Below are 16,516 nucleotides of genomic sequence, written 5' to 3' on the forward strand. Positions count from 1 at the left end.
AATAATAACTTCAGTATGATCCCTACCCATTCTCTTTTCAGAAGTGGTTTCTAAGAAGTCAAGGTGGAGTCAAAATCTTATTGGGGATTAACAGACTGGGGCACTGGCTGCAGATTATGAACGTGAGGGTTCAGGGAACACTTGCTTAAAGCTATAGCTTTGTCCTTGCTTACTCATCTCACTGTTTAATGTTTCTACCTGAGAAGAAGTCTCCTGAGCTCAATCTGGGCAGTTTTGGAGAGAAAACCGTGCCCACAGTAGTAATTCCAGTTGTTCCTTTTCTGCACTAGAAACCTGCAGGTGGAATATGAGCAGCTGAAGGAGCAGCACCTGAGAAGGGGTCTCCCTGTCGGGTCACCTCCAGACTCTGTCGTGTCTCCTCACCACACATCTGAGGACTCAGAACTTATAGCAGAAGCAAAACTCCTCAGGCAGCACAAAGGTCGTCTGGAGGCCAGGATGCAGATTTTAGAAGATCACAATAAGCAGCTGGAGTCTCAGCTCCACCGCCTTCGACAGCTGCTGGAGCAGGTAGAGTGTGTGCACCTTGGTGGGGCTCCCACGCCCCCTCCCAGCCCGTCGCTGTCCCGGAGCATGGTCTCAGCATCAGCAGAGGGGCTCACTCGCAGACTGTCACCTCCACACCTGATTAAGACTGGCTTAGGAATCCCTCTTCAGATGGAAGTATCACACCCTCCAATCGCTCAAAAAGTGGAGTTTCCCACTCTTTGGTAACGCTGAAATCTGTCTCAGCTCTGAGTACTTTAAAAGGAAAGACCCTGTAACATACATCTGCATACATTACATGTGGGAAACTCTGTAGAGGTTAAGGGGAAGGAAGTGATCTGAACTGTTCAAGCGAAAGCCTTTCTTCCAGTGAGCTCTTTTCAAGAAATTAAGTAACAGATGTTTATTAATGTGCAGCTATCATTTCCTAACACTGGGCCATGTTTTATGGCAATTTGTATACTTTCTTGATGATAAGAAATAGAATTTACATTATGATGAATGCACACCTGTATGGCAAATACAAAATAATTATTATAAAGAAAGGCTGTCTCTTATTTTCTACTTTTAAATTTCCTTCCTTTCTTCCTTACTCCCCGTGCCTGCCTGCCTTCTATCCTTCCTTCCTTCCTTCCTTCTTCCTCTATTCTTTCCTGTGTTCTCTTTATCTCTACATCCCTTCCATTTTTTTTCTCTCTCTCTTTCTTTGTGCTGGTCAGCACCTACCAAATCAATTTTATAGCTCATCAGTGGGTAATAGCCCACAATTTTGAAAAATACTGTCCTTTGAGATATAGAAGAGGCATCAGACGGAGTGTTTTGGTGCTTGCAGTCTTATTAGGGACCAAGACAAGATAATACAAAATATAACAAGATAGTACTGCACATAGAGATACAATGCCATAGAGAATTAAGTGCTTGATTACATCTAGCAGTTAAAGAATGGGAGTCATGCCACAGAACTAGCAATGAAGACGCCTTGGTAACAGGTGCCTATTGGGTAGAATCCCCACAGATGGGGCTAGACTTTCTCTTTCCTGAAAAATATATGACACCAACATTCATGTCATCTTTTGCCTTTTTCTCTGGACTGTAGAGTGTGGGGCCCCAGGCAGTGACTAGGCATGCCTTTCTGCAGAAGTGATTTATCCAAAGACAGAAACAACTTTTTCTCCAGTGATTTTCTCAAATTTCAGAAAACCACCTTGTCATAGTTGCTGTCAGTATTTTTTAACTTGTCAGAATCATTCAAACCAGTGTAATTTCTGCATTACCTACACAACAGGCCACAGATCACCCCTTTTGACCATATAGTTTTCTGTATGTGTGTCACTGTTTCGGAATTTATATTAGACTGTTTTGGGGAAGGCTTACTTTGGGCCTCCAAAGGGTGCCCCATTAGAAAGCAGTAGTACCCCTAGAGTTCCCCAAAGCCTGGCTTTCTTTGAGTCCTTTGGAATGTTTGAATCCTCCTCCCTGCCAGTCACATACACTGGAAAAGCTACATATACTCTACCAGTGTGAATTTGAAGTTTCCCCGTGGTGGAAAGGATGAATTTTCTCTTGAAATCTCTGATTTAAAATATGAAGTATTATCATTAACCTAGTGCAGCGATGGAATCATTGCAGAAACGAAACAATCTTTATTTGCCAGAGCCTGTTGGAGAGCTAACGGCTCTTCTGCATATGCACACTCCGCACCCTCCCCCTGACTCTCACCACCCCATTAGACAGAGCTGCCTAATGGCTCATGTGCCTCCAGAATTGCACAGTAATGCTTTTAGAGATAGCTGATATCTAAATGGCTTTGTGTATCCCAGACTGTGGACCTCTTATCTCTCCTTAATGACTTAGCATGAATGCCAGAAGTAGATGGAAAATTTACCTGATAGTAAAAACTGGCAGAGCCTCCAGACTTCAACTAATATAAATCTAATGGAAAAGCCGCCATCAAGAATATTGTAATTTCTGCACTCCCTGGAAAATGAATCGCGCTTTCTAATTTGACTATGTACTTGTCAATTTATCCATCACTATTTCAAAGCTTTGTGCAGAGTGCATTTACAAAGTGTTTTCTAGGTGTCAGATCCTGTTCTGATCTCAGAGGAAACACTAACTGAACACCCTCCTCACAAAATCCTTTAACACAGGCAATCGTTTCACCGTCTGTCCCCAGTTTACAAATAAAGAATCCACAGCACAAGAGCACCTGGGTGGCTCAGTCAGTTGAGCATCCAACTCTTGATTTCAGCTCAGGTCAAAATCCCAGGGTTGTGGGATCGAGCCCCACATCAGTCTCTGCACTGAGCACAGAGCCTGCTTGGGATTCTCTCTCTGCTTCTCTCCAACTTGCATGCTCGCTCACTCTCAAGGAAGGAAGGAAGGAAGGAAGGGAGGGAGGGAGGGAGGGAGGAAGGAAGGAAGGAAGGAAGGAAGGAAGGAAGGGAGGGAGGAAGGGAGGGAGGAAGGGAGGGAGGGAGGAAAGGAAAAGAATCCAAGGCATAGAAGGTTATAAAATTTGCTCAGGCAGGTACTGAGTGGTGGAGTTTGAATTCAAGCATGTGAATCCAAAATTGTGTTCTTAAGTCTCTGATACCACACTGAAATATTGATTTAAATAAACAAATGAGCTGATTTTGAAATTGGATAAATTTACTGTATGAGAAGCAGTGCTCGTTTTTTTTTACAGATGAATGAAACCTGTTTCTAGATTCACTTGGTTGACATAAAAATAATAGCACAATTGAGGGATGTAACTGACACTGAAAAATAAATCTTGCATTATAACCAACTGAGCTGTTCAAGGAGCCCGAACTGAAGGGAGCAGACCACCCAGTATTCAGCTGAGATCGTAGTGAACCCACCAGACTGATGAAAACATGTGTTCTGAATGTCTGAGACCAAAGAACTCTACATGTCTCAGTTATCCATGGAAGTAAGAAACAGAAACGTGTTATTTGAATTCTTCCTCTGCCTTAACATCTGCATGTGATTGCAGCCGGAATCTGATTCCCGAATCAACGGTGTCTCCTCCTGGCCTTCACCTCAGCAGGCTGCACTGACCTACTCGCTGGATCCAGACCCTGGCCCACAGTTCCACCAAGCAGGTTGGTGTCCTTAAGACCCGGCCAACTCCCCCGCTCTGCTCTACGCTTCGCCATTGGTTGGTTTTTCATTTTCAACTGTGTTCTTCCTCCCCGGTACCTTAGAGCAGAAAGGAGTTTCATACTCTCTTCGTGCTCAGCTGCATACAAAGACATTTTAACAAGACCAAAAAAGCAAACATTCCAGAATAAGAATCTATAATATATTTGCTTATATACTGTATAGTAGTGGATTGAATTTTGGTGAAAGATGGAAAAAAGTACTCTTTTCGTTTGGGGATGAGCAACAATTTCATTTTGGCTTTGCCTTCAGAGTGATTCTTTTTTTAAAGTAAATTTTCTGTCTTTAAAATTTATATTTATACGTATTCAGAAAATAATCCTGAAGTATATTATATACCAAGCGTGGTTTTCTCTGCCCAGGTCTGGGAATGAATATTCTGCTTTTTCCATCCTCATCCCTATAGACATTGCCACCCTTCCTGCCCCTGTCTGAGGCCAAGGTCTCACCTAGCCTATTATTGGTCACAAAGGGGACTTGTCACCTCTGCTAAGAAAGCCTCTGTCAACCAGTATTCAGGAATGGCATTTTGTTATTGATGAAATTTAAGTTCTGAAATTCTACTGAAGACCATATATTTTAACCAAATTAATTTGTTTCTAAGATATATTTTGCTGCATTAATCAGAAGGAAACCTAAGGTATTAATATTAATCTGAATTGTTTTAAAGAAGTGAATTATTTTGCTCTTGGTTATAGAATAAAAATCAAGGTAAAAAGTATCTTCAAAACTACCTCTAGATTTGTAGCAGCATAAGCTAGTCCATGCCAAAGTCTCCAAGAAGAAAGAAGGAAGAAAAAAGAAACTGGTAGAATATTTTTTATATAAAAAAACACTTGGAATGCAAACTAATGGAATTTCATCTAACAAATTGAAATAATATGACCACATTAACTTATTTTTCACTCATAAGTTTTCCCTTGGCACATGGAGTCTTCCTACAGAGACATCTAATGCATTTTATTTTGTATGAAATTATATTACCAACAGATTGATACAAAAATGGTTTTAATATTATTCCCCAAAATTGTCCTTTTCATAGAGTCTTATTTTCATGTTGATATTTAGAGGCCAGGATTAGGGTTTTTCTCCCAATGTTGGGTTTTGGTGGAAAGCTGGATGTTCATTTCGGAACGTCTATTGTTTTGTTTCTCTGCTGCCCCAGCGGCGGAGGACCTGCTGGCCCCCCCCCACGACACCAGCACGGACCTCACGGAGTTTATGGAGCAGATCAACAGTACATTTCCATCTTGCTGCCGTGAGTATGAAAGACCCCAGCACTACCACTCCACCTTCCCTTCCATTTCTTCTTCCCTGCTTGGCGCCCTTTGTCTTCTTTGGTAAGATAACAAAAGCCGCTATTAGAAACAGGATTGAATAGGATTTGAAAATAAATCAAACATTCCGTCTGTCGACCAAGCAAATGAAGCTCAGCCTAGATACCATCGCGTCACTGGCTGTGGTGATGGTGCTGCTCTCTGAGAGGTTTCTGTTGTGCCTTCTGAAGGATAACATGAAGGCAAACCAAACAAGTTGCTTTGTAAGAAGAAGTTACCCTCTTCAGTGCAAACTGTAGTACGAAATGTGTTATTACTTCAAAAAAGAGCTTTTAGCACCCAACAAGGCATGAAAATGGTCTTTTCTGATGTAATTCGCTCTCTCTCTCTTTTTAAGATTTTATTTTTAAGTAATCCCTGCACCCAACATGGGGCCCAAACCTACAACCCCGAGATCAAGAGGCAAGCTCCACTGACTGAGCCAGTCAGGCACCCCCACTCTCTTTTCTTTGAGGTCATCAGATTCAGTTCTGGGAGGGGATTATTTTCAGATATTTTTTCTCTTTTGTTTTCTTTCTTCTGGTTTCTCTTCTCATGGAATGAAACAGTCACTGCATAAAGGCCAAATAATTGAAGGCTTCACAGATTATGACCCTGTGACTTTTCCATATGAACAACCAAGAGCCAGAAAATAATCAAATGAAAGCAGTCCAACTCCCAGAGGAAATTACATAATGTTCTTATTTATTGATTTTTCCCCCCAAACTTTTTAAATTCATTCTCGTCATCTCAAGGTTTCTACTGAGCTCTCACTTGGGCGGTTTCAAAGGGAAGCTGTGCACTTGAATGCATGCTAACTACTTAATGCCGCAATTTATCCTAAATAATCTTTTAAAGAAATTTGAATATGTTATTTATAACTTTTAGGGTGATTTCCACTCAAGTTGATTTTTAAATCTAGGCAGCCATCGAAGTAAGATGTTAGTATGTATGTATACCACTGTAGATACTAGATATATGTTATATATGGTAGTACATATATAAAACTGCTTCTCATCTCTCCCCTTTTCATCCTGTCCTCAGCAAATACCATCCTAAATGATGAAAAAAGGCATCACCAGGAAGGTAGTTAAGTAAGATATATTGACTTCATTAAAAAATATGCTTCAACTTCTACAGTTCTGCAGTTTATAAAAATGCCATCATTAGCAGGGAGTGGAAATAGCTCTTTGAAATATAGTCTTCCCTGAATTTTCAGAAGTATTTTCCTAAAGGACATAGTACAGAATTCTATAAGCACATAAATATATTTGTATTTGGGAATGTGTCATTTTCCAGTTATTATCTGTGATTATAGTTCTCAATGTTTCTTGAATTGTATTTATTATAGGTCAGTCCCTACACTCCCCCGAAAAACATGTGCCCATGTGTGCAAATGTGTATGTGCACATACACACACATACACGTGCACACATACTTTTTTGGCCTTCTGGAGTCTCACAAAGGCTTCAGAGGGTCACTTGAAGCCCCTACACTATCAGATTGTTGCCTGTTTTCTAGGTGCTGTAACAGCCACAGTAGATGAGCAGATCAAATCTTTTATATTAAGGTTGAATTTTCTAGGGATTTTTATTCTGAGTTGTATGTTATTTAATGGCTAGATAAAACCTCATCTTAGTCACTATAAAAGACAGAATTTCAAGATTAAATTTCTAAATGAAATTACTTTTTAGTTCAGCTTAAATCCAAATACATTAATAATTAGTTAGGAACAAATTCTGCAAATCAAAGCCTATTTATAAGTTTGCATTTAAATGTCATGATGGACATGTTCAATTTAAAAGTCAGTTGGCAGTGAGTTAGGATGGGAAATATGTTTAATCAAATGCTTTACAGTGTCTATAGATGTATAATTTCCACATTAAACTTTTTAAATATTTATTTATTTTGAGAGAGACAGAGTGAATTGGGTAGGAGCAGAGAGAGAGAGGGAGAGAGAATCCCAAGCAGACTCCACATTGTCAGTGCTGAGCTGACATGGGGCTCGATTTCATGAACCATGAGATCATGACGGGAACCAAAATCAAGGTCTGAAGCTTAACCGATTGAGCCACCCAGGTGCCCCTAAATTTTTTATATTAAAAATTCATGGTATTTTTTTTAACAGTTTGTCACAAAACAATTACTCTTAAATGTTTTTCGTAGTATATTCTTATATGTAAATGTTATAAAAGTCTAATCTGGCATATTTTAGAAGAGAATATAATTAAATGTAAATAATCATAATTATAAGGCAAAATGAATAAAAAAAGAAATGAGTATGCTGCTTCGGAGTATGTCTCCTTCTCTTTCTCTGTCCCTCCCCCCCTCACTCTCTGTCTCTGTCACTCGAAAGGGAATAAATGTTAAAAAAAAAATTTTTTTTTTACTCTCCGAGATAGGGACAGCTTTCCCTTAAAAAAAAGGCTTATTTATAAAATTGATACATCGTTTTAAAAATTGTGTCTAAAGTTATTAAACCTTTTAAAAATTGTTGCAGAAAAGATATAGCACCTGACTTAGACTTTGTGCCCAGTACATGTTTCTGAATTGAATGAATGCATGAATAAATACATTTTCTAACAGGAAGGTTTAGTTGGTAAAGTTTCCCAAGATAGTATACAGAAGGTTAGCAGGGTTCATTTGCTTTCTTGCCTCTTTTAAGTTGCTCAGCTAGCAATATTTTAATAAACTTTTGCATTCCCAAAGCTTCCTGACCACCCTTGGAGGATTTCTCTAAGCAAATCGGATTGGCACTCTCCCAATGCCAACCCAATCCTGTTACTAATGAGAGCTTTAAAACTGCTTGTCACCAGCATACAATGAATTGATCTGCATGTTAATCTTGACTTTTGATCCTTTGTGGATTAACAATTAGCATGGTCACAAGTGAATTTACACTCCGGGCAGTCCTGGAATTAAAATGAAACTATAATCATAAATCCTAATTGCATGAATTGCCTACTTAAACATGGCATTTTTGTGTGTGTACCTATACATTGTTGTGCATAACACTTTAGAATTTCTCTGTCTCAAATTAATATACCCGTTGTTCCTGATAGCATCCTTGAATTATGGCCTTTTAAAGTCTTCGTTTAATTATTTACATTAAGTTTCAGAGCTGAGAGGAAGGCATTTTCATCTTTTCCTGGCAAGGCGTTAATGAAGGGAATTTGTGTTGTCTGTTAACTAATGGACATATTAAAATTTTCACTAACTGCTATAAGTGGGTTTTTTTTTAATGTAAAATCCTCTCCGTGTTTTCATTTATGTCATCCATATATAGAGGATATGAGAGGATTTGGGGCCGATAGACCAACAAATGCTTTTAAAATTATTTTTTATCTACGGGCATATTTTCACAGTGAGTTGCCTGTGTTTACTAAACTTGAGTGGCATTCATCACAAACTCAAAACCTACTAAAATGCAAGCATTTCCTGGTTTCTTTTAAAAATATATGGGCGCAGTTTGTTCAGGGGAGTACCGTAGCCTTTTATTTGATAAGAATCTATAGGGCTCATGATGCTGATTTGGAGCAGCGTGGCTTCAGTTTTGGTTTGGGTTTAGCTGTGCATTACGAGTAAGAGAAGTATAGTAAGAGAAGCGTGTATAAAAAGAGAAGTGTAAGTGCGTGTGGTGTCCTTGATATTTGTGCAACAGAGCGCTCCCTCAGCGTAGCTCAGTGGGAAGGATGCCCACTCATGTTTCCTGCTATGACCTATGCATCTGGCAGGACTAGGCTGGCTGGATTTTAGCCTAATTCGTTCCCTCCAGGCATCATAAAGTTGCCCTTCTCGTTCACTCTGATTTTCTCACAAAGCCCCCACTATGTGGTCGTGGATGTCTTTTTTTTTCCCCCCTTCAGCACAAAAAGATGAGAGATGGAAGGAATGCAACATGCTAGATGATGAGGGACGGTTCTTATTTGACCAGTTGTCCCCATCAACGGGAGTGCAGAATATCCTCTGACCCGCCTGCCCGTGTCCGCCCTCACAATGTCCCCTGGGGCATCCACACTTTTGTAATCAGGAAGGAATTCGAGCTGCTCAGCAGCAAGGGCGAATCAGACCCCATATAACGACTTCTCCAGTGCTCTCAGCTGGGCCCCAACAAGGCACAGTGATTAGCCCAAGTATCTAAAGACTGTGGGAATTTGGCCAGCCCTTTGAGGCAAGCACATTGCCACCAGCTTCCTAGACCCCTGGGGCGAGCGTGAGCCAAGGGGGGCAGAAACTGAACACGCGTGCCCCTTCACTTCCCAAATCACCTGCTGGTCAGAATTTGTACTAGTTAGCAAAATATGCACACTTGCCCTGTTCGGATACATAAATCAAATACATGGCATGATTTCAAGAGGAAATTTTGAATTTTTTTTCAAAACAAGTTATTTGCTGAATGCTTCGGTATGGACTTATCTGAGAGAGCCAGCATATGTTTTGCATATTTTGGTAGAATTTTTATATCTTCTAGGACATAGGATATGAGAAACTAGGGAAAAGAAACTAGTCTTTGTTAAAGCATCTAGCCAGAAACAAAGAAAAAGAGAGAGAGAAAGTGGAAGGAAGAAAGGAACCAAAACTTGTTTCTTATTTTCTTATTAGCACCCATTTAACAGCTGGGAGCCATACACTCCACACTTTTGCTTGCCTGAGAGGGGGAACCAGCAAAGCAACCCTAGCGCCTTCAATTGACTTCTTTTGTTTTCTCTTTCAGCCAATCTCCCCAGCAAACCACAGGTAAGCGTTAATGGGTTGATTGGCTCAAGTGTTGTCGATTACAACGGAGAATAAGCAGATTAGCTGCTTTTGATTTGAGTGCAGATTTCATTCCCCATGTAACTTAGTAAACTTGCTTGACGTTTAAATGTTAGTTAATTCTGTACAACAGTTTGTCAGTCTGGGGAGAGGGAACCCTTCCCAAGCCAGTTCTTCCAGATGCCCAAAATACCAAGTGCCTCATCCTTTGTGGTCTAACAGCTTTTTAAGGGCCGCAAATACACTATGCAAAGTTACCCTGGGTGGATTTGGCTGACCACTGTTCTCCCAAATATGTACTTACGGTCGCTATCACAGAACATTAACTTAAAGCAGTGACTGCAACGGTACACAATGTGGTTTTGTTACTTTGAGAGGGAAAACATTTTGATTCTTCATTTAAAAATTTGCTGAGGTTGGGGAAGGGAAAATTTGCTGAGAAATGTTGGCAGCTTTGGCTTTATACCTTTCAGTGTTTTCCTTATCAGGTGCTTTAAGTACTAATGAGCCACAAGACCATAGTAAATCTTTGGAGAACATGTTCTTTCATGAACTTGTTTATTAATCTTTAATATTCTGACTGTGTTATTATCTTGATGGCAAGAGGGGCTGGGGTCTTAAGGAGAAGCACAGACAGTTGGTCTTTAGGACCTGGAGGGAAGAAAAGGATATCTCAAGCCAATTAGCAGGTGTGATGTGAGAGGTCAGGAGATGGAAGGACTTCATCTCCATGAAGAATCATCTTCCGATTGCTTGTGTTGTCTTAGTGAATCAGAAGCCAGGGCTTCAGCAGAGAGTGAGGACAGGAGGAGGTGTCAGAGGTGTGAGGAGAGACTGGAGGATGTGCCATAGCTGCTTGGAGATCGGGAAATAACAGGGAAATAGTGTGACTGCAAGGCAACGTTGAACATGACTTACGGTGCCTCCTTGTAAACGGCCGGCCTGCAAAGGCTGTGTGTTGTCTCCTGGCCGCCACGTTCAGGTTCATAAGCACAGGCACCAGAGTCGGGCTGAGTGTTGCGTTTAACCAGAGTTGAAGTTTTGGTTTGGCCAAGAGAGTACAACAATTCAAGGGAAGAGGCAAAGGTATGATGATGATTGAACAAAGTATCGAAGCTTGTAGGGAAAGAAGTGATGATATGTTAGGTGCAGGAGACAGAAAAAAAAGGGGGGGGAGCAATGGATTGTGGTAGCAAAGGGTGGATGGAGTTGGGGTCCTAATGGAAGTAAGTGGGAAAGTAAGGTGGTTTTCAGAGGCAGGATGATTGAGATTGGAAGTGTTGGAGGGGGTGAGGTATTGGTGATGGTCCATTTGGAACTTTGAGTGACTGACAAGGGTGGAGGACACATTGTCTGGAGGAGAGGAGTTCAAGGAACTGAGAGGCCAGATTTTTGGAAGAATCATCTATGTGGGCAGTGAAATCACTAGGATTTAAACATAGTTTTAACACGATGACAGTGAGCCATTCTTCAAGAAGTAAGGGAACATGACCCAAGGGGTCAGAAGATGACTACAGAGTGGGTGGTATAGTCTAATGGCATGGGATTCAAAGTTGGGTGGAGAGAGAGAGAGAAAAGGGCCTGAAAAAACACAATGTGGACCTAGAAAGGACGTATCCAATACATGAAGAGTGTGGGAGATAGAAAACAATCATATGTGAGACAGTTGTGGAGGAACCTGTGTCTTCAGGGGAGATCCAGATATTGATGCGTTCAGAAAAGAATTGACGGGCATGGGTTTTAATGATGATGGATCCAACTGTATGACCTTCCCTTCAAAACATTGATGCCACTCCCTTGAGTGTGAGCTGGATGTATATCCTCTCTTGCCTACATGTACTGGCCCTGGTCCATTAACTGGCACCACTGCACACCCTTAAACTGTGATTCATGTCTTTCGTGCCTCTTGTCTGGACCCCAGCATGGGTCGGAGACCGGTTAGAATTGTCGAGGATCCCCCCTCAGCCACAGACTCTCCCACAGTCCCCCAGGGAGAGATGGAGTGCTTGCACCAGCTTAATTCACTCATCTCTGGTACCTCCAGCAAGAAAAAGCCGAGTGCTCTCTATTTTCACTTGGTTTCCAGCCTGGGCAAGAGAAAAGTCTTCCAAACTTCCTCTACACTGGCTGCAATGATAAAAAGCAGACTAGATGCCTTCGGGATGAAAGAGAAAGACCTCATCCCAGGGAGCAAAAGTTACATGGAAGTAAAGGGTCCCCTTTGAACACAGCCAAAGGGGCTGTGAATAGTTGTGAAAGAAGTACTTTTATTTCTCAGAGGAGTTGACAGGTCTCTGCTACCTGTAATGTTCTGTGTAAATGTTGTTCTGACAGCACTGTTTCCCTTCCCACAGGCAATGTGAAGTATTCATCTAGCCAGTCAACATTTCCTGACTTAACAGTGTTGCCCTTTTCAGCAAATGCCAATTCCGAGTTCCATTTAATCAGAAGCTCCATGGCTCCTTGAAACATGCTGTTGAGCGCTGACTGTGTGTTCTACTGAAGGAGTAAAACACTGACTATCCAAAGAGAAAGGATATTTTGTTTTTATAATAATCATATATTATTGGTTTTTTTTTTTGTTCTTCCCTTTCTATGCAACTGTAAATTAATGAACAGAGTGGTATTTGGAAATGGTATTACATTTGTCACTGATTTGTATACTGTATACAGCATTGGGAAAGTGGGTGGGGGCTTTCTAATATGATACCTTCTTGTTATTAACCATAACAAAAATTGCATAAGAATTAGAAAACAGTGTTACATTTTTACATTCCTTTATATTAACCTTGTACAATAACTTCGTTTATTCCTTCCACTCTTTTACCATTATGTTTTGGTTATTTATAATTCACCAGCCACATGACCACGTAGATTTCCTGTATTCATTTCCATGATTTGGCCAAATTAATAAGTCATATATTTCAATTAAATATTTATGTATATGAATTAGGCTACATCTCTTACATACCACTTAACTTTATTTGACATCATACTTAGTGACCACTTGGAAAACCACAGTAAAAGTCCTGTGGGCCTAACTGGCATTCCTACTGGGATTTGTTTCCAGCATTTTATTTCCCTGTTCCATGTAATAAGTAGATCTTGATTTCTTTATTTATTTCATGTCCCAGTATATATGATAGAGGAGACTTAGAACAGCATTATAATAATCTCAAAGATCATTTTTACCAAAGGTTGCTCATTTAAGTATATTCTCATTTGGACACAGAAAGAGAACATGGGATAACATTTCCTTAGTTGCTAAGTCTTGATTTTCATCATTAAATACACAACAGACCTTTACTTAATCGTGCTACCAGAACACATCTTTGTCTCGAATTCCCTTTGAAGAGAATTTTATTTTGTTTATGTATACTCAAGCCATTTGTAATCCTTGAAACTCCCAGTTCTTTTCTTCCTGACAGCAGACAAATTCAATGCCTGTTTCATTTTACCTTTTGGATGAATGATTACATCTTTTATTACTTTTCATTTGATCAGTATATTTGGAAAGGATGTTTATCAAAAGCCCGTGTCACTGCTTCCATAGAGGAATAAAATTATGCCTAGATGGTGGTACCCCTGCCTTTGAGTCAATGCTGTTAGGTATTTGGTTTGGCTTCTGATTTAACATTTAACTGATTCAGTTGAAACGTGTTATGTAATTACCAAATGTAGAGAAACCAAAAAAGAAAGAAAGAAAGAAAGAAAGAAAGAAAGAAAGAAAGAAAGAAAGAAAGAAAGAAAAAGAAAATCACGTGTTTTGATTCAAGCATATGTGCATTTAAAACATCAGGACATTTTAACTTTGGGTTCTCTTGAACTGGGATTTGGCCAGAAGGAGGCTTAAAGTTAGAAATTGCTATTCTTTTAGAATAGGTTGGGTGGGTTGGGGGGCAAGGGTGTCTATTTGCAGCATAGATATTTTGAGAAGAAAATTGTTTTATATAAGAGGAAAGCCATGACCACCTTTCTACCTCAGATGCATCTTCATCCATTGTGTTGGAAATAGCTTTATGCCGCTGCAGTCTGCAAAATCTAGAGCTTTTATCAGGCCACATCAAACCCAAGAAAAGCACCTATTTAAAGAAAAAAACTTTCCCTGAACTCTGAACGACAAGTTGTAGATTTGGTGTCTTCCTTGTTCTTACTTTGAAAAGTTACGTATTAATTTTTTTCTGCTTGTAATTGTGTGCAACATGTCTTCTATCTGCTATTAAGGAAAAGCTACATAAAACACTACATTGTAACCTTCTAAGTAATAATAAATAAAAATATATATATATCACAGTAACAACAAGGGGAAATAAGTATGTAGTTCTTTTGAAATATGTGGTAAAGAACTAATCATAGACTATCATCTAATCTGGTTACATGTTGTATTTTTCATCCTGAATAAAAGTAATTTTAACACAAGATGACTTTGATATTCTTCAGCTGTGTTCATTGAGAGACTCTGATCTTTGAGTGTACATTTATGAAAATAAAATACGAAAAGAGCCTGTATAATGATAAAGCTATTATTTTCTTCTATTTTCTCTCCTACACAACGAATGCATTCTTCCTCTTGTTCTACTGTCTTTCTGTGTGTCCCTCTCTTCTCTATTATTTATATAATTCTCAGTTTCCTTTACAGATAGAAAGCTTATAGATAGGGAAAAATGATGTTGGGTGTTAAAAGCATATACATGAAGCCTATCAGGCTTTTGTTTTAATAACTTGGATGCTATTGTATTTACTTGATTCCTCTTCCAAATCCACTTAGCCGCATGCCCTTAAATAATGTGCTTTTTATATGTGCACTGGGTTTTAACCATTCTGGTAGTAAGTTTAATCCATTCCTGAAGCCATCCTGTGGGAAATAGTGTTGAGAATTGCGTTACTTGATTCTAAAAGTAAAGGCTACCTATGAAATAGAAAAATCCCCAAACATGTAATTTGTTAGAATAAAACAGATACATTCTAAGGAATATGCATTGTAAGCATCCTGTTTACCCCAAAGTAATAGTCACATTAGGCATTCCTAAGGAAACAATTGTTAAGTTCTAGTAACCTGTTGAGTAGGTAATTGGAAAGGGAAGTGGGAACACAAAACAAAGTATTGTTTTTACACTAAGCCTTTAGCTTGTTATTTCTGTCTATCCTTGAGATTATATGTACATTTTTTTTAAGCTTATTTATTTATTTTGAGAGGGAGGGAGGGAATCCCAAGCAGGCTTTGCACTGACAGCACAAAGCCTGATGTGAGGCTCAAACTCATGAACCATGAGATCATGGCCAAAACCAGGAGTCAGACGCTTAACCGACTGAGCCACCCATGTGCCCATGTACATTTTTAAAGAATGTAGTTTGCCCTTGGTTTTCTCCCTGCCGCCCCCCATTCAACTGTTTCAGTCAACCAACTATTTCGGTGGCGTTTCTAAATTCATTAGTTGAAACTTTAATGCAAACACAGTAAAACACCACTAACACCACACTACCCAGCACTCTAGATAAGATCCAAATACTTCATTCCATATGATATTAGCTAGTGTTTTTGTGAGGTTAATTAAGTGATAGGAGTGAGCCCTTGATGGAGGTCAAGAGCCAGTCTCACTTGTGCTATGTCCACTCCCTGGGGTATTAGTTATCTTTTGGCACGCTAATCAGTGCGGCAGCCATAAAATCTCAATAACAAGCATGGCTTTAGCCCCTGGGATGTGAGATTCAGCTGATGGGGGAGGACTTCTCTTGCCCATATGTCTGGGGTTGACTGGTTGTTGAGTGGCATCGGGTGGCCAGTCTGGATTGTTGCAGCAACCCAGCCGGCTTCTTTCACCCACTACTGAGCTAACTGGGTATATTCTCATACACTGACCCAAGTATGGGTGTGCAAATGGAGGGCTTTGCTGAGAACTGGCACACCACCACTTGTACTAAATTCTGGTGGTGAAAGTAAATTGCAAGGCTAGGTATGGAGACTAGATCCCAGTTCTTTTTTTTTTTTTTTTAATTTTTTTTTCAACGTGTATTTATTTTTGGGACAGAGAGAAACAGCATGAACGGGGGAGGGGCAGAGAGAGAGGGAGACACAGAATCGGAAACAGGCTCCAGGCTCCGAGCCATCAGCCCAGAGCCTGACGCGGCGCTCGAACTCACGGACCGCGAGATCGTGACCTGGCTGAAGTCGGACGCTTAACCGACTGCGCCACCCAGGCGCCCCTAGATCCCAGTTCTTTAATAAGAGCAATTGCAGAGTTACTGAGGGTGTGATTATAGAGAGGGGCCATCAGATTTCACTGTATGAGCTTCGAGGTAGATAAAGCAGGGGACATAGGCCAAAACATTACAGTGTCCATTTCCTTGGGCATTATGTCCACTGTCTCAATGGAATGGGAAACGAGTGGACTCTATACAAGGCATTCTTTTTTTTTATTATTATCTTCATTTTTGAAAGAAAGCATGTGTACGAACTGGGGAGAGGAAGAGAGAGAGGGAGGCACAGAATCCGAAGCAGGCTCCAGGCCCTGAGCTGTCAGCACAGAGCCCTATGTGGAGCTCAAACTCAAGAGAGATCATGACCTGAGCCGAAGTCAGAGGCATAACCAATTGAGTCACCCAGGTGAATACAAGGCATTCTTATAAAACAAAGGTCAAGAAGATCATTCCCTCCTCCCCAGGCTACCAATTCAATTTCAGAAAGAAACACGTGTAGGAAAACTTAGCATATCTCTGCCCAACCTTCTATGGGAGGAGACCTCAGGACTGAAACTAAATTTAGGAGGAAAAAG

At 40.2% G+C, this 16,516-nt stretch overlaps 1 protein-coding gene across 5 annotated transcripts in view; it reads left to right on the forward strand.

Annotated features, from left to right (window-relative positions):
- UTRN (utrophin) overlaps positions 1 to 14,162 on the forward strand; it is a 481,942-nt gene extending 467,780 nt beyond the window's left edge. For all 5 annotated transcript variants that reach the window (XM_047859243.1, XM_047859241.1, XM_047859244.1 and 2 more), the window contains 5 exons: positions 291 to 531; positions 3,506 to 3,614; positions 4,838 to 4,930; positions 9,703 to 9,725; positions 12,098 to 14,162. In XM_047859243.1, coding sequence (XP_047715199.1) covers positions 291 to 531; positions 3,506 to 3,614; positions 4,838 to 4,930; positions 9,703 to 9,725; positions 12,098 to 12,106 — 475 coding nt within the window. In that variant the 3' untranslated portion in view covers positions 12,107 to 14,162. The remainder of the gene's footprint in view (positions 1 to 290; positions 532 to 3,505; positions 3,615 to 4,837; positions 4,931 to 9,702; positions 9,726 to 12,097) is intronic.
- The last annotated feature ends 2,354 nt before the right edge of the window (positions 14,163 to 16,516 follow it).

This window comes from Prionailurus viverrinus, chromosome B2, assembly GCF_022837055.1.
Source record: "Prionailurus viverrinus isolate Anna chromosome B2, UM_Priviv_1.0, whole genome shotgun sequence".
Taxonomy (NCBI): Eukaryota; Metazoa; Chordata; class Mammalia; order Carnivora; family Felidae; genus Prionailurus; species Prionailurus viverrinus.